Source organism: Bufo bufo, chromosome 3, assembly GCF_905171765.1.
Source record: "Bufo bufo chromosome 3, aBufBuf1.1, whole genome shotgun sequence".
Taxonomy (NCBI): Eukaryota; Metazoa; Chordata; class Amphibia; order Anura; family Bufonidae; genus Bufo; species Bufo bufo.
Genome location: NC_053391.1, coordinates 488,891,087 through 488,909,386, shown reverse-complemented (window position 1 = coordinate 488,909,386; position 18,300 = coordinate 488,891,087). Strand labels below are relative to the sequence as shown.

The window sequence follows — 18,300 nt, the reverse complement described above, 5'->3', positions numbered from 1 at the left end:
GATCCGCAAAACGCATCCGGACGTCTGAATGAAGCCTTACAGGGGCGTGATCAATGACTGTGGTGATCACCCCATATAGACTCCCTGATCACCCCCCTGTCATTGATTACACCCCTGTCATTGATCACCCCCCTGTAAAGCTCCATTCAGACGTCCGCATGATTTTTACGGATCCACTGATAGATGGATCGGATCCGCAAAACGCATCCGGACGTCTGAATGAAGCCTTACAGGGGCATGATCAATGACTGTGGTGATCACCCCATATAGACTCCCTGATCACCCCCCTGTCATTGATTACCCCCCTGTAAAGCTCCATTCAGATGTCCGCATGATTTTTACGGATGCACTGATAGATGGATCGGATCCGCAAAACGCATACGGACGTCTGAATGAAGCCTTACACGGGCATGATCAATGACTGTGGTTATCACCCCATATAGACTCCCTGATCACCCCCCTGTCATTGATCACCCCCCCCTGTCATTGATCACCCCCCTGTCATTGATCACCCCCCTGTCATTGATCACCCCTCTGTAAGGCTCCATTCAGACATTTTTTTGGCCCAAGTTAGCGGAATTTTTATTTATTTTTCTTACAAAGTCTCATATTCCACTAACTTGTGTCAAAAAATAAAATCTCACATGAACTCACCATACCCCTCACGGAATCCAAATGCGTAAAATTTTTTAGACATGTATATTCCAGACTTCTTCTCACGCTTTAGGGCCCCTAGAATGCCAGGGCAGTATAAATACGCCACATGTGACCCCATTTCGGAAAGAAGACACCCCCAGGTATTCCGTGAGGGGCATATTGAGTCCATGAAAGATTGAAATTTTTGTCCCAAGTTAGCGGAACGGGAGACTTTGTGAGAAAAAAATAAAAAATATCAATTTCCGCTAACTTGTGCCAAAAAAAAAAAATTTCTATGAACTCGCCATGCCCCTCATTGAATACCTTGGGGTGTCTTCTTTCCAAAATGGGGTCACATGTGGGGTATTTATACTGCCCTGGCATTCTAGGGGCCCCAAAGCGTGAGAAGAAGTCTGGTATCCAAATGTCTAAAAATGCCCTCATAAAATGAATGTGGGCCCCTTTGCGCATCTAGGCTGCAAAAAAGTGTCACACATGTGGTATCGCCGTACTCAGGAGAAGTTGGGGAATGTGTTTTGGGGTGTCATTTTACAAATACCCATGCTGGGTGAGAGAAATATCTTGGTCAAATGCCAACTTTGTATAAAAAAATGGGAAAAGTTGTCTTTTGCCAAGATATTTCTCTCACCCAGCAAGGGTATATGTAAAATGACACCCCAAAACACATTCCCCAACTTCTCCTGAATACGGCGATACCACATGTGTGACACTTTTTTGCAGCCTAGGTGGGCAAAGGGGCCCATATTCCAAAGAGCACCTTTAGGATTTCACAGGTCATTTACCTACCTAACACACATTAGGGCCCCTGGAAAATGCCAGGGCAGTATAACTACCACACAAGTGACCCCATTTTGGAAAGAAGACACCCCAAGGTATTCCGTGAGGGGCATGGCGAGTTCCTAGAATTTTTTATTTTTTGTCACAAGTTAGTGGAAAATGCTGATTTTTTTTTTTTTTTTTATACAAAGTCTCATATTCCACTAACTTGTGACAAAAAATAAAAACTTCCATGAACTCACTATGCCCATCAGCGAATACCTTGGGGTCTCTTCTTTCCAAAATGGGGTCACTTGTGGGGTAGTTATACTGCCCTGGCATTCTAGGGGCCCAAATGTGTGGTAAGGAGTTTGAAATCAAATTCTGTAAAAAATGACAAGTGAAATCCGAAAGGTGCTCTTTGGAATATGGGCCCCTTTGCCCACCTAGGCTGCAAAAAAGTGTCACACATCTGGTATCTCCGTACTCAGGAGAAGGTGGGGAATGTGTTTTGGGGTGTCATTTTATATATACCCATGCTGGGTGAGAGAAATATCTTGGCAAACGACAACTTTTCCCATTTTTTTATACAAAGTTGGCATTTGACCAAGATATTTATCTCACCCAGCATGGGTATATGTAAAAAGACACCCCAAAACACATTCCTCAACTTCTCCTGAATACAGAGATACCAGATGTGTGACACTTTTTTGCAGCCTAGGTGGGCAAAGGGGCCCATATGCCAAAGAGCACCTTTCGGATTTCACAGGTCAATTTTTACAGAATTTGATTTCAAACTCCTTACCACACATTTGGGCCCCTAGAATGCCAGGGCAGTATAACTACCCCACAAGTGACCCCATTTTGGAAAGAAGAGACCCCAAGGTATTCGCTGATGGGCATAGTGAGTTCATGGAAGTTTTTATTTTTTGTCACAAGTTAGTGGAATATGAGACTTTGTATGAAAAAAAAAAAAAAAAAAAAAATCATCATTTTCCACTAACTTGTGACAAAAAATAAAAAATTCTAGGAACTCGCCATGCCCCTCACGGAATACCTTGGGGTGTCTTCTTTCCAAAATGGGGTCACTTGTGGGGTAGTTATACTGCCCTGGCATTCTAGGGGCCCAAATGTGTGGTAAGGAGTTTGAAATCAAATTCAGTAAAAAATGACAAGTGAAATCCGAAAGGTGCTCTTTGGAATATGGGCCCCTTTGCCCACCTAGGCTGCAAAAAAGTGTCACACATCTGGTATCTCCGTACTCAGGAGAAGGTGGGGAATGTGTTTTGGGGTGTCATTTTATATATACCCATGCTGGGTGAGAGAAATATCTTGGCAAAAGACAACTTTTCCCATTTTTTTATACAAAGTTGTCATTTGACCAAGATATTTATCTCACCCAGCATGGGTATATGTAAAAAGACACCCCAAAACACATTCCTCAACTTCTCCTGAGTACGGGGATACCAGATGTGTGACACTTTTTTGCAGCCTAGGTGGGCAAAGGGGCCCATATTCCAAAGAGCACCTTTCGGATTTCACTTGTCATTTTTTACAGAATTTGATTTCAAACTCCTTACCACACATTTGGGCCCCTAGAATGCCAGGGCAGTATAACTACCCCACAAGTGACCCCATTTTGGAAAGAAGAGACCCCAAGGTATTCGCTGATGGGCATAGTGAGTTCATAGAACTTTTTATTTTTTGTCACAAGTTAGTGGAATATGAGACTTTGTAAGAAAAAAAAAAAAAAAAAATCATCATTTTCCGCTAACTTGTGACAAAAAATAAAAAGTTCTATGAACTCACTATGCCCATCAGCGAATACCTTAGGGTGTGTACTTTCAGAAATGGGGTCATTTGTGGGGTGTTTGTACTGTCTGGGCATTGTAGAACCTCAGGAAACATGACAGGTGCTCAGAAAGTCAGAGCTGCTGCAAAAAGCGGAAATTCACATTTTTGTACCATAGTTTGTAAACGCTATAACTTTTACCCAAACCATTTTTTTTCTACCCAAACATTTTTTTTTTATCAAAGACATGTAGAACTATAAATTTAGAGCAAAATTTCTATATGGATGTCGTTTTTTTTTGCAAAATTTTACAACTGAAAGTGAAAAATGTCATTTTTTTGCAAAAAAATCGTTAAATTTCGATTAATAACAAAAAAAGTAAAAATGTCAGCAGCAATGAAATACCACCAAATGAAAGCTCTATTAGTGAGAAGAAAAGGAGGTAAAATTCATTTGGGTGGTAAGTTGCATGACCGAGCAATAAACGGTGAAAGTAGTGTAGGTCAGAAGTGTAAAAAGTGGCCTGGTCTTTCAGGGTGTTTAAGCACTGGGGGCTGAGGTGGTTAAACTAATACTTTGTTGAAGCACCTTTTGATTTTATTACAGCACTCAGTCTTTTTGGGTATGAGTCTATCAGCAAGGCACATTTTGACTTGGCAAGATTTGCCCACTCTTCTTGGCAAAAACACTCCAAATCTGTCAGATTGCGAGGGCATCTCCTGTGCACAGCCCTCTTCAGATCACCCCACAGATTTTCAAATGGATTCAGGTCTGGGCTCTGGCTGGGCCATTCCAAAACTTTAATCTTCTTCTGGTGAAGCCATTCCTTTGTTGATTTGGATGTATGCTTTGGGTCGTTGTCATGCTGAAAGATGAAGTTCCTCTTCATGTTCAGCTTTCTAGCAGAATCCTGAAGGTTTTGTGCCAATATTGACTGGTATTTGGAACTGTTCATAATTCCCTCTAGCTTAACTAAGGCCCCAGTTCCATCTGAAGAAAAACAGCCCCAAAGCATGATGCTGCCACCACCATGCTTCACTGTGGGTATGGTGTTCTTTTGGTGATGTGCAGTGTTGTTTTTGCGCCAAACATATCTTTTGGAATTATGGCCAAAAAGTTCAACCTTGGTTTCATCAGATCATAACACCTTTTCCCACATGCTTTTGGGAGACTTCAGATATGTTTTTGCAAAATGTAGCCTGGCTTGGATGTTTTTCTTCGTAAGGCTTTCGTCTTGCCACTCTACCCCATAGCCCAGACATATGAAGAATATGGGAGATTGTTGTCACATGTACCACACAGCCAGTACTTGCCAGATATTCCTGCAGCTCCTTTAATGTTGCTGAGGGTCTCTTGGTAGCCTCCCAGACCAGTTTTCTTCTCGTCTTTTCATCAATTTTGGAGGGACGTCCAGTTCTTGATAATGTCACTGTTGTGCCATATTTTCTCCACTTGATGATGTCTTCACTGTGTTCCATGGTATATCTAATGCCTTGGAAATTCTTTTGTACCCTTCTCCTGACTGATACCTTTTAACAATGAGATCCCTCTGATGCTTTGGAAGCTCTCTGTGGACCATGGCTTTTGCTGTGGGATGCGACTAAGAAAATATCAGGAAAGACCAACTAGAGCAGCTGAACTTTATTTGGGGTTAATCAGAGGCACTTTAAATGATGGCAGGTGTATGCTGACTCCTATTTAACATGATTTTGAATGTGATTGCTTAATTCTGAACACAGCTACATCCCCAGTTATGAGAGGGTGTGCACACTTATGCAACCACATTATTTTAGTTTTTTTTTTGTTTTCTTCCCTCCACCTAAAAGATTTTAGTTTGTTTTTCAATTAAGTGGTACAGTTTATAGGTCACATTAAGGTGGAAAAAATGAAATAATTTATCTTTGTCTCATTTTTTTACAGCACAGAAACCTGACATTTTAACAGGGGTGTGTAGACTTTTTATATCCACTGTATATACAGTATGTATTTATGTATTTGTGTTGCCAGGCCAGCAGCTATTGATGAATTGGTTCAAGGCCGCATATAGGCTGAGATGTCTGTCTCATACCTGGGAAAACAGCAGCCTGCTCCCCGGGGGGTAGTTAGCGCAGAGATGCTAATGAGGATGGGCCCGTTTGCTGGTCACACTCGGGACAGGGGACAGCAGACTCAATACAGGAATCAATATATTTCAATGCAGGGCTGCCACCTACAGCCATTTATTGGAATAAACTGGTAATTGGCCTGGAAGTCTTGTACATGCTCAGCCTATTACTATGACCGGGAAGTGCGTGTCTTCCAGCTTTAGAGCTCTCAGATGCTGTGGTCACATTTGATCTTGGCACCTGATGGGTTATATGTCTGCGATCAACATTACTGCCAATCGCAGGCATTAGCCATGAGCCTCTGCTGTTTAAAATGGCACCCGCTGCGCTTGCGAGCGGACATCATCTTTGAAGACCAGGCTTCCACCGTACAGGTATGGTGGAGGTCCAGAAGAGGTTAACTGTAGAGGGAGGGATTAATCATTTGTGGCATTTTTGAAGTTAGTTTTGCTGCAGACAACATTGTTATCTGTGAGAAATTTATCAAAATGCCACATGATGTTGACCAATTTCTTGAATCTTTAAATAATGTATGCCTAGTGCTTCTTCAATTTTTATGGCACTTACCTACTAGAATGAGGCTGCACACAAATTTAGCAACATTTTAAAAAGTTGCAATTCATAGAATTGACAAATCCTGCCCAAGCAGCAAACCACTCTGGCTTTTCACTTTACTTTTACAAACTGATGTGCATGGAGCAAATGGCTCTGATTTTTGGTTGAAATGTTTAATAAATGTGTCCCACAGCAAGTATTAGACAGACATTTAGGCAAATGCACCACGAAAATAAGCTAGTACATTTGTAAATGCAGAACTAGGTGCTTATTCCAAATGTCTCTGAAAATGGCTACCCTCCCAAATCATGAAGAAAATATACATTGAGGAAAAAAATAAAATCATGTTTCATTACAGATTATAATAATAATAACAATTTGATACATTCCCTTTAAAAGTAATCTGTTGGCTGTTTTGACCATGCTAAACTGTTAACAGCACTAACTATGTGTGGGAGAGCAGTACAAATGTTTTGTGACGCTTTTATCATCAGAAGCGGTGAGAATATGTACTTTTATTCTGACAGGTTCTGCTCCTTTGAGGGGTTTTCCTAGTGTACAATATTGATGACCTAGCCTTAGCATAGGCCATCAATATCAGATTGTAAGCGGTGCGACTTTCTGCACTCCTGCCAATCAGCTGTTGGAAAGCGCCACAGTGCTTAGAGTAGTGCTACGGCCTCCTCACAACATACTATAGTTCACTTAAATTGGATTTTGCTACAAATAGACCATGAGACCAATGAACGTAATGTCACTGGCCTAGGAAGAGGCCGCAGCACTCAGTGGAGCTCCGTGGCCTCTTAAACAGCTGATCAGAGGTGATGTCAGGAGTTAGACCCCCACAGAGCTGATATTCATGACATACCCTGAGGATAGCTCAAATATTTTAAACCCAGAAGACCCTTTTAAAAAAGGTTATCTGAGGCTGGAAATGGCCTTCCATGCGCCCTGGGCCCCTCACACTGATTCTACTTACCTGGCTCCCCGCACTGTGCCCGGATGAAAAGGGGGGAGCATCCAATGGCAGGTGGTGATGGGGACGACCCTCCCTAGCATCGCGGGTGACGCTACGGAGGCTCGTCCCCGTCACCGCCTACCATTGGCTGCTTCCCGACACCAGATGTTTTCATCTGCGCATGGGGAGAAGCAGCTGTGGCCGTGTGGACACAAAGAGCGGCGCAGGGAGAGGGGAGGGAGGTAAGTAGAATTAGTGTTAGGGGCCCAGGGGGCATTTTCAGCCTCAGATAACCCCTTTAAGTGCAAATGAGACAAAGTGTCACTCAAGTGCTCTTGCCACTGAAATGCTTTACAGTCACTTTGCTCTGCTAAGTCACAGCTGTAGTGGTCTTCTGGGTTGATGTTACAATTATCACTCAACGCAAAGGGGAGGAACTGTAAAGCAGCTCAAGGCAGAGGACACTTCACAGTGAAGCTTCACCTCTCGTGCACTTAAAGAGCAGAATCTGGTAGAAAAAAAGTTCCTATTCTCTCGATGATAACAGCTCCACAAAATAATTGTTTGTACTGCTGACCCTAGCCCCTACCTAGTGCAGGCAGCAGTTTAACACGAGTCCCTTTAAGAAATGAATACAAGGTACATGATTCTAAGACTCCAATCTCAATTTAATTTATAAAGACTGAAATTATAGAAACCTGTTGCACATGAAGATCTTTATGAACAAACGCTGAACAAAAGCTTATTTCAATGAATCTTTACAAAAACATACTTCTCATATAAATCACCAGGATATTTGGCTGTTATAAACTAAAAGTAGCAAAACATGAAACTGCATTGAGTATCTTAGCCGAAAAAGACAACACCACATAGATCATAGATAAAATACACATAAGTATAAAAAAAACCCCAAAAAAAAACGGTTATAAACCATAAACTTATTATTAATGTGCACATTTTGTAGGCATTTCTCTGATGAACCGCCTTGCATCCTGATGAGGCAATTAACAGCTGGGAAACAATAATGAAACTTCATCAAACACATCTAAAACGTGGCTTAATATGCCTAACTAATGTTTCCCCAACCAACAGTTTTCTTGTAATACAAAACCATAAATTAGACACCACCTCCCACTCCAGACCCCTCTCCAAATGCCAAAGGCAGAGGAATGAAAGACAAATCTCCAGAAGGTGCCATTTATCTTATTTATTATTAGAATTTCTTAATGCGGATGTCTTCAGCTTCACCATCAGCCAGCAGATTTCCTTTCAGAGAACAGGAGTAAGATGTGGCTTGCTTGGCAGGAAGAATGCTCGAGAAGGTGCAATCTACACCCCTCTAAAGTTCATCACTTCACCTATTTTAAAAGCTGCCAGCAATCTGTGCATTTTATCCATAAGCCATCAACACTACTGTTCGACGGTATTAATTGTTATTTATTATTTTTTTTTAACTCGTTTTATTAAAGGAAAACAGCATAAGTATGGTACATACAAGACATTGTGATTACCCACACAGGGGTCAATGGTGACATGCAAGATTAGCATAGTTACATAAATACTAATGCATGCTGGAAGTCTGGAATAGAAGGACACATAATAATAGCTGGGGTTGCAGGTAGCTTGCAAGTATGTGAGGGACACCGTGTCAGTTACAGCACTGTAAGCGAGGCGATCCCGCCGTTGGTAAGATGGGAAATCAAGGAGGGTCATCAGTTGCCGAGTACATATGTGTTGTTTGCAGAGTCAGCGGCGATGAGCACCAATCCCCCCAGACCTTATGGAACTTTTGTGGACAACCTCTGTGCTTGTAGACAAAATTCTCCATAGAGACTGCATGGTTTACTAGGGAGATCCACTGCCCTCTTGTGGGATGTCTATGCCCCATCCAGCGCATGGCTATGGCCTTTCTGGCAAGGAACAGCGTCTCCCCAAGGAAGACCCTGTGGTAATGTGACCAGGACTCCTCGTCCAGAACCCCCAGTATACACAACTTGGGACATAAAGGTAAAGTCACAGGGACCATGGTAGAGAGGACCTCCAACACTGAGGTCCAGAACTGGCGAATGGGCTCGCAGTCCCACATCATATGCCAGAAGTTAGCACCATCTGCATCGCACCTGTGACACCTGGTGTGGGCAAGTCTTCCCATCTTGTGTAGCCTGGTGGGGGTGAGGTAGCTGCGGTGTAAGATGAACAACTGCACCATTTTATTATTTATAGCGGGTGACACTTTAGTCGGGACTATCAAAGCCTCCTCCCAATCTTCAGGAGTCAGAGAGGGTATTGACAGCCTCCACTTATCCTCAACCGTCAGTGGGATCGCTGTCATGCGGCAATTAAGCAAGTGCGTGTACAGCACTGAAACAATGCCTCTTGGTCCCTGAGATCTCAGAACCCCAATGATGGGGTAGTTAGATATGCTCATTTCCGCACCCTGGAACTGCGCCTGTAGTGCGTGCCTCAGCTGGAGATATCTAAAAAATAGAGTGCGAGGTACCTGAAATTTTTCCTGAATCTGTGAGAATGAGCGCAACTGATCACTCTCATATATGTCTCCCAGTGTTAGGACACCATGGCGTCTCCACTCAGATACCCCCTCCAACTGTGCCAGGTGAGGGACCATGAAATTGTCTCATATGGGGACGGCATCAGGCAAGTCTTTGTATACATTTAGCTTAGAAGCCTGCCAGACCTGGTGTGCTAATTTGTGGAGTGGGAGTAGGCCTCTGCGCAGAGGGCCGGAGCCCTCCAGGACAGGCCACAGCGTGGATACACGCAAGTGGTCATGTAGGTAGAACTCCGCATTGGGCAGTGAGGCATTCGTGATCCAATACCTCAGGAACCTTAATTGGCTCGCTATAAAGTAGAGAAAGAAGTCTGGGAGAGACGCTCCTCCCTGCAGCTTCGATCTCTGTAGGACCGATAGTGAGAGCTTCCTTCTGGCCTTGCCCCAAACAAATGAGGCGATTAAAGCGTGAATGCGCTTGAAGAATCCCCGGGGTACCGGTGTGCAAGCGTGGGACAGTAGGTATAGGCCTTTAGGTAATAACACCATTTTTACGAGATTCAGTCTCCCCATGGTGGACAATGGAAGGGCTCCCCAGGTCCTCATCTTTTCTTGGAATACAGATTCTAGAGGTTCAATGTTCAGGGTGTAAGATAGATGCGGCTCTTTCGTAATTATTACCCCTAGGTACTTAAATCGATCAACTACAGGCAGGTTGTGGCGATGCGAGGGCCAGTCGTGTGACCAGAGGGGCATAATGGCAGACCTGGCCCAGTTTATGTACAGAACAGAGTACCGACTGAAACGTTCTATGATCGCAATTGCTCTTGTTTATGTCCGGATCCGACATAAACAAGATCAAATCATCCGCGTACAATCCTATTCTGTCCTCTCTACCACCCGCACTGACACCTACATATACCTGATCTTGTCTAAATCTAAGGGCCAGATGTTCTATTGCTATTGCAAATAATAAAGGCGACAGTGGTCATCCCTGTCTCGTGCCTCTGTGTAGGGGGAACTTGTCAGAGTGACCACCGTTGAGATGAATGTTAGCAGTGGGGCTCTTGTACAATGTTTCAATCCATTTGATAAATTTGAGGCCAAAGCTCCTAAGCGCGGCCATCAGGAAGGGCCATTCTAGTGAGTCCAAGGCCTTGGCAGTGTCTAAAGAGGCCAGGGCCCATCTTGCCTTCTCGGATGCGCCTATCTGCGCAACAACCTGGGCTCTCCTAATGTTGTCGGATGTGGATCTGCCAGGCATAAAGCCAGATTGATCAGTGTGAATCACTGACGTGATCACCTTGTTCAATCTATTAGCCAGAATACTGGTCAGGATTTTATAGTCCAAGTTCAAAAGGGAAATTGGGTGATAAGATCCACAGTCTAGCGGGTCCTTGTCGGGTTTCAGAATCACTACTATTGTGGCGTCGTACATAGAGTCCGACAAGGATCCGCGGCTCTGTACACGTTCAAGAGCTGTGGACCCAGGTTATCTACATATCTAGAGTAAACCTCAACCGGGATGCCATCCGGGCCGGGCGCTTTCCCTGACGGCAGATCCGTGATAGCTCGCATTATCTCCTCCAATGTAACATCCTCCTCCATGAGACCTCTATCCAGGTCACCTAGCCGAGGATGAGACAACTCCCGGAGGTATGCCTCCAATTCATGCCCCGAGTATGCCACAGCAGAGCCATATAAGTCCCCGTAGAAGTTGCGAAGCTCTTCAGTATGTCCTCCACCGACTTCACCACGTGCCCATCAGCATCCTTTATGCGGAGTACTGGGAGAGCCATAGTGTTGCTGCGTGCAATGTGTGCGAGCAGCTTCCCAGTCTGGTTTCCTGGTTCAAACGATTGTTGCTTAAGGAAGAAAAGTTTCCGTTTGCTCCTTTCCTCCAAATGCAACATATACATTCTCCCTCTGGAGAGCCACTCAATTCTACGTTCCTCGGAGGGGGACTCCGTGAATGCCTTTTCGGCCTCCCTACAGCTGGCATGCAAATCATTCTCTTTACGCTGCGAGTCCCTCTTGACATAGGAAATGGACGACTTGAGGCACCCCCTGAGATATGCCATCATGGTTTCCCAGAGCAACAAGGCGTCTGTTGAGTCGCCCTGAACCTCCAGGAACATCTTTAGCTGATCCGGGATTCTATCGTTCAAGCCGAAAAGAGACAGCCAGAAAGGATGTATACGCATTTTGCAGCCCTTTCTGGCGGGATCAGTCATGGCTAGCACTGCTAGAACCGGTGCATGATCAGAGGGTCCCTGAGGTCCATAACGTATCTCAACCAGGTCAGTATATACCGTGGCATTACCAAATACATAGTCTATTCTAGACAAGGCACCTCTGGCTGGGGTAAAGCAGGAGTATTCCCTTGTGTACAGGTTCCTAGCTCTCCACATGTCTATCCAACCCATTTTCTGAGAGATTCTAGCGAGAATTGTGCTATCCCTGCCAGGCCCATCTCCGCCACCCCTAGTACTAAATCTGTCTAGGTTCTCACTCATAACCTGGTTAAAGTCCCCCATGCAGAGCAGATGAGCAGTAGGGTATTGAGCTACAAAGCCAGTAGCCACCTGCAGGAGGGAAAGAGAGGTAGGGGGATGGTTATATATGTTGACAATCACATAAGGGACACTGTTGATATACACATGCAGAAAAATATACTGTCCCCCTGGGTCCACAACAGAGTTGTGAAGCTCACACCTAAGGCTTTTATGGACCAGCAGGGCGACCCCCCTGGAGTGGGAGCTGCCGTATGTGTTGATTAAGTGTTGGGCCCAGGGCTTCCTCAGCCTATCGCCTGTTTCTGGGGTCAGGTGGGTTTCCTTAAGACCTATAATATGTGGGTTAAAGGAGCGAATGTGGGAGAATACCACAATCCTCTTTTTAGGATCCCCTAGGCCCCTCACATTCCGTGACAATACCCTCATGGAGGCCATGGGTGCGCTAGCAGTACATCAGGGACATATACACCCACCCAGGTTGCACTTTCTGAGCATCCAGGGACCTGATCTCCATACGTCAATGCCTCCCTAGCAACTGTTGTGAAGTGGAGTAACCATACTTGAGGTGAGTATACTTGAGCAATTACGAACATGTTACAAAACATTAACAGTGAAAACATGGAAACGTCGTAACCATAACCGACTAACATAATTCCTGGTAACTCGGGGACCTGCATAGCGTAGGTAGATGTGATAACTACGCAGGTGTTGCTCCTCCCCTCTTCAGCAAAGGTGTGTTAAACTGCAAACACTGATAAATAACATGTCACATAGGCAAAGCGTCCAGCATTGTAGGAGAAGGTAGCCCCCATACACTTAATGGGTCCAGCAAGGCTGATTGCCACTAAGTAGATGGGGCAATAGGTAAGCAGGTAGCATGTTAAGACTCGGAAAATCGGTGACTTATAAAAAAAAAACATCTAGCTCAAGGAGCCATCAGCCATGGTCCATTGAAAACAGGAAAGAGGAGAAAATAATACTTGCTGATGGTGATCAATTGACGCGTCAGCGTGGACCAGGGCGTCCTGATTTCCTTGAGGCCCAGTCCTCGGCTTCTCTAGGATCACTGAAGAAGACAGTTTTGTCGCCGTCCACCACCCTGAGCCGCGCCATGGAATACTGGAGGTTTAAGTCGCGAAGGCGGTGTTAGACCGCAACGAATGTGGCTCTTCTCTTCTGAAGGTCAGCGGAGAAGTCCGGGAACAGAGAAACACGTGCGTTGTCATGTCTGATATCTTGCTTGTTCCTGGCCTGGCTGAGGATGAGATCCCTGTCTCTCCAGTTTAGCAGTCGCGCCAGCAGGGGTCTAGGAGGAGCCCCAGGTGGAGGAAACTTGGCTGGGACACGGTGTGCCCTCTCCACAGCATATGCAGGAGAAAAAGGTGCTTCTGGAAACTGTTCCTTGAACCTGGATTCTAGGAAGGCGGCGGGATCACGGCCCTCAGCTTTTTCCGGAAGGCCCAGGATCCTGACATTGTTGCGGCGGGACCTGTTTTCTAGGTCATCACATTTTTGCTGCCACTGACCCACAGAGCGCTCCAGCTCCTGCACTTTCTCCGCCATAGGTCTGGTCAGATCTTCCAGAGCAGACACGCGATCCTCTGTATGCTTGACCCGGTCTCTCAGCTGCTGCACATCGTGACGGAGCAGGCTCACATCCACTCTCACCTGCTCTAACTTCCCTGTGAGTGAGGACTGGCACGAGGAGATCGCTACCAGCAGCTGTTCGTATGCAGCCTTTAAGGTAAATTCAGGCTCAGCGTTGTCTCCCGCCTCCACCTGCTGAGCGGCTTGACCGCGGGCGAGAGCTGCGCGCATTGGAGTGGCGGCCGCGGCGCCATCTTGGGCCTCTGACCGGGCAAATTCTTTAAGCCGCTCGGCAGCCGCTTGTGCCTTGTTGGGACCCATGGTCGGCGTGCAACGTCTTCTCTTGCGCCTGCACACCGTCCACTCTGCTCCAGGAGTCGGCAGCAGGATCGATGAGGGATAGCGGAGCTGCGCTCAAACGCGTGCCGGCTGCTGGCCACGCCCCCGTATTAATTGTTATTTAAGTTCTCAAATGGTTTCAAAACAAGTTCAGTTAAAATGACAACAGGCTATTCAAAAAGTTAAGCTGACAATGTTGCAAATGTATGGATTATGGGCCCCAAATGAGTATCTACCCAATCGCAAAACACACTGAAAATCTGACATGGTTAACCCCTTACAGACTGCTGTATAGTAAATATATCTCCAGTCAGCCTTTCCAACCAACATAAAGCCAAGTATACTAGCATATATCCGCACACCACATTGTGTACCTGCATATATTCATATAGACTAAAACAGTACCATACTTACCAACATCGTGATTGGTAAATTCAAGGCATGTAAGCCCTGCCTCAGGAATGTCAAACCAACAGGAACCACCCACTTACGGGTGAGGCTTACAAAGGCCACATCCATGTTCAGCCCAGAACAGCCAAAATTTGCCAAAACCATTTCAGAAAATTAGGGAAAGTCCCTTCAAACTTGGGACTGTTGGCAACTATGCTGTACATGTACATGAATAGGCTTAAAGAGAACGTGTCCCCGGAAAATCAAGATTTTATGTTAAACACATATTTAAAGGTTTTCTGTGATTTTTTGACATTTTCCATGTTACTACCTACAGTTAAAAAAAAAAAAAATCCTAAAATTCTGCAGTTTTTGCACTGGCCACTAAGCTAATAGATGCTACTTTGTCTGTACAGATCACTTTTCAGCAGTCATCTCCTCATCAGTACCAGATTAGAATGACAGATCTCATGTCACAGATATACATAGATCACAATAGGTGATATCACAGCTCATCAGCTCCCTCCTGACCTCTGCACAGGTCACAGAGCATGCCTAGATAACTCTCCCATAGAAGTCAATGAGTCAGATGCTGTCCATTGTGAATTTTGCCCTGGTGGCCACTGTAAACATATATCTCTAAATGCTGTTAACAGCTCAGGCAAGATAGCTACTCCCATAATCATGTTCAAGAAATTGAATAAAGCAATCTGCAATCAGAAAATAAAAACAGATTAGAAATAAAGGATACGCACTATCTGGTTTTAACTGAGGTGTTACTGATCATGGCCGTTAGAGCAGGAGCCAAGCTGTCACTGGACAGACGAGCACCCACTCAGCCTGGCACAGGAAGCCCGTGCCAAGCAGTGTCTGTGGTACAATAAAAATGCCTATGTGCAGGTTTAAAGCCACTTAGTCAATGCAGTAAAAAGGCAAATTGTCTGTAAGGAGATAATAACCCAAACAAATTGTTCTCCTACAGCATAAGCTACTTTCACACTAGCGTTCGGGTGTCCGCTCGTGCGCACCGTTTGAAGGGGCTCACGAGCGGCCCCGAACGCATCCGTCTGGCCCTAATGCATTCTCAGTGGAGGCGGATCCACTGAGAATGCATCCGCCTGCGAGCGTTCAGCCTCCGCTCCGCTCAGTGAGCGGACACCTGAACGCTGCTTGCAGCGTTCGGGTGTCCGCCTGGCCGTGCGGAGGCGAGCGGATCCGTCCAGACTTATAATGTAAGTCAATGGGGACGGATCCGCTTGAAGATGACACAATATGGCTCAATCTTCAAGCGGATCCGTTCCCCATTGACTTTCAATGTAAAGTCTGAACGGATCCGCTCAGGCTACTTTCAGACTTAGAAAATGTTCTAAGTAATAATGCAGACGGATCCGTTCTGAACGGATGCAAACGTCTGCATTATCGGAGCGGATCCGTCTGATGAAACATCAGACGGATCCGCTCCGAACGCTAGTGTGAAAGTAGCCTTAGCCCACCCTGCACACTTATAATGCTGGCTAGACCTTAGAGGACTGTTGACTTATTTGCAATTATTGTATTTCTCCACATAATTAAAAAGTAGAAAAATCTTGATTAAACATATCACACTATTTTGTGTACAGTGAATATAAAAAGTCTACACACCCCTGTTAAAATGTCAGGTTTCTGTGATGTAAAAAAATGAGACAAAGAAATCATTTCAGAACTTTTTCCACCTTTATTGTGACCTATAAACTGTACAACTCAATTGAAAAACAAACTGAAATCTTTTAGGTAGAGGGAAGAAAAAATATAAAAATAAAATAATATGGTTGCATAAGTGTGCACACCCTTAAACTAATACTTTGTTGAAGTACCTTTTGATTTTATTACAGAACTCAGTCTTTTTGGGTATGAATCTATCAGCATGGCACATTTTGACTTGGCAAGATTTGCGCACTCTTCTTTGCAAAAACACTCCAAATCAGGTCTAGACTCTGGCTGGGCCATTCCAAAACTTTAATCTTCTTCTTGGAATTATGGCCAAAAAGTTCAACCTTGGTTTCATCAGACCATAACACCTTTTCCCACATGCTTTTGGGAAACTTCAGATGTGTTTTTCCAAAATGTAGCCTGGCTTGGATTTTTTTCTTCGTAAGAAAAGGCTTTCGTGACGTCTTGCCACTATAGCCCAGACATATGAAGAATACGGGAGATTGTTGTCACATGTACCACACAGCCAGTACTTGCCAGATATTCCTGCAGCTCCTTTAATGTTGCTGTGGGCCTCTTGGTAGCCTCCCAGACCAGTTTTCTTCTCGTCTTTTAATCAATTTTGGAGGGACGTCCAGTTCTTGGTAATGTCACTGTTGTGCCATATTTTCTCCACTTGATGATGACTGTCTTCACTGTGTTCCATGGTATATCTAATGCCTTGGAAATTCTTTTGTACCCTTCTCCTGACTGATACCTTTTAACAATGAGATCCCTCTGATGCTTTGGAAGCTCTCTGTGGACCATGGCTTTTGCTGTGGGATGCGGCTAAGAAAATTTCAGTAAAGACCAACTAGAGCAGCTGAACTTTATTTGGGGTTAATCAGAGGCACTTTAAATGATGGCAGGTGTATGCTGACTCCTATTTAACATGATTTTGAATGTGATTGCTTAATTCTGAACACAGCTATAAGAATATATATATTTTTTTTTCAATTGAGTGGTACAGTTTATAGGTCACATTAAAGGTGGAAAAAGTTCTGAAATGATTTATCTTTGTCTCATTTTTTTACATCACAGAAACCTGACATTTTAACAGGGGTGTGTAGACTTTTTATATCCACTGTATATGGCTCCTAAGCAGAGTGGTGTGTTCAGAGTAGATGTAGTTGCATTAAACCTGACTGTGCATTACTCCTCTCTCTGCTCCCTGCTACTACTCCTGAGCACTGTAGAGACTTCAGGAAGGGTCACTGCTATTCGCTTTTACAATTCCCTGAGGAGGCTTTGAAGTTGAATTTCCCCCAAATATCCCAGATTGCACCATCATGCCAGAGGAGAAGAAGTATATTATTCATATCCCCACTGAAATATCCTGAACGCTAAACTTGATGGTTCACAAGCAGGCATGTCAGAACCCAGGTTTTGAAAGTAAAAGAAGAAATGTACCATTCAGCCAATAGCATAGCACACTTTGTGTGTCTATATGTCTAGAGAGGTCTATACACTCTAAAGTAGTGTATCTTGTTTTTAGGAAAAAAATCTATTACTATCCCCTGCCACATATCTGAGAGACACAATGAAGCATTCGTCTATAACAAAGGGGTAATTGCCAGGAACAAATCAGAAAAGTAAGTGCAACACGCCTTCTGTTATACATTACTGGCATATGCATAGATGACTTATTATTTCATACCCATTGTTCTGACTTGATGTAGCCGATTATCGGCATTCACTTTCCATTTCAGAATAATGTTTCTCTGCAAAACAGTGCCTTAATTATATAAGTGCACTAACCTTCATTTTATGATTATACTCAGAATTTAAGCCCAGGACACTGTCTACATCAGCCAGAGGATACTGGTACTTCAGGACAGACTTCACAATGTCCACAGTCAAGGCTTCTCCATCATCTACTTTGTTGTACATCTGTAAAAGATATCAAATACAATTTTAAACAAAAACTAATAATACATAGACTGTACAGGTTTCAATTCACCTCTGATTCAATCAACATTTCAGTTATCATTCAATTCAGCATTTTCATTTAAAGGCTACGGTCACCTTTGTGGGCGATTTTATGATTACATTTTACTCATTTTGGGTTGAAAATAATTTTGTCAGTTGGTCTTTATTAAATATTTTCGACAGTTTTTGTTCTAAGCGTCTCTTTCAGTGTATCTGTGTACAGTTTCTTTCTGCTTTACAATTAATACGTCAGGGAGATTCCCTGGCAGCTTGAAGTGTAGCCCTTATCTGAATTCCCAATGGGTCATAAACACATGTTATACAGCAGCTAAACTCTTATCAAACTAAGAATATAACAAGTGTTTATTAGCTGTCAGGAAAGTACAGATAAGGGCTACAGATCGAGCCATCAAAGCAGCTCACAGACAGATTCACTGTAAAACAGAATTAAATGGTCTGCAGATGGACTGAAAGTGAAG

At 44.1% G+C, this 18,300-nt stretch overlaps 1 protein-coding gene across 2 annotated transcripts in view; it reads right to left on the bottom strand.

Moving 5' to 3' along the window:
* UGGT2 (UDP-glucose glycoprotein glucosyltransferase 2) overlaps positions 1–18,300 on the bottom strand; it is a 499,843-nt gene that overhangs the window by 320,352 nt on the left and 161,191 nt on the right. For both annotated transcript variants that reach the window (XM_040425306.1, XM_040425307.1), the window contains exon 16: positions 17,651–17,782. In XM_040425306.1, the coding sequence (XP_040281240.1) occupies positions 17,651–17,782 (132 nt within the window). The remainder of the gene's footprint in view (positions 1–17,650; positions 17,783–18,300) is intronic.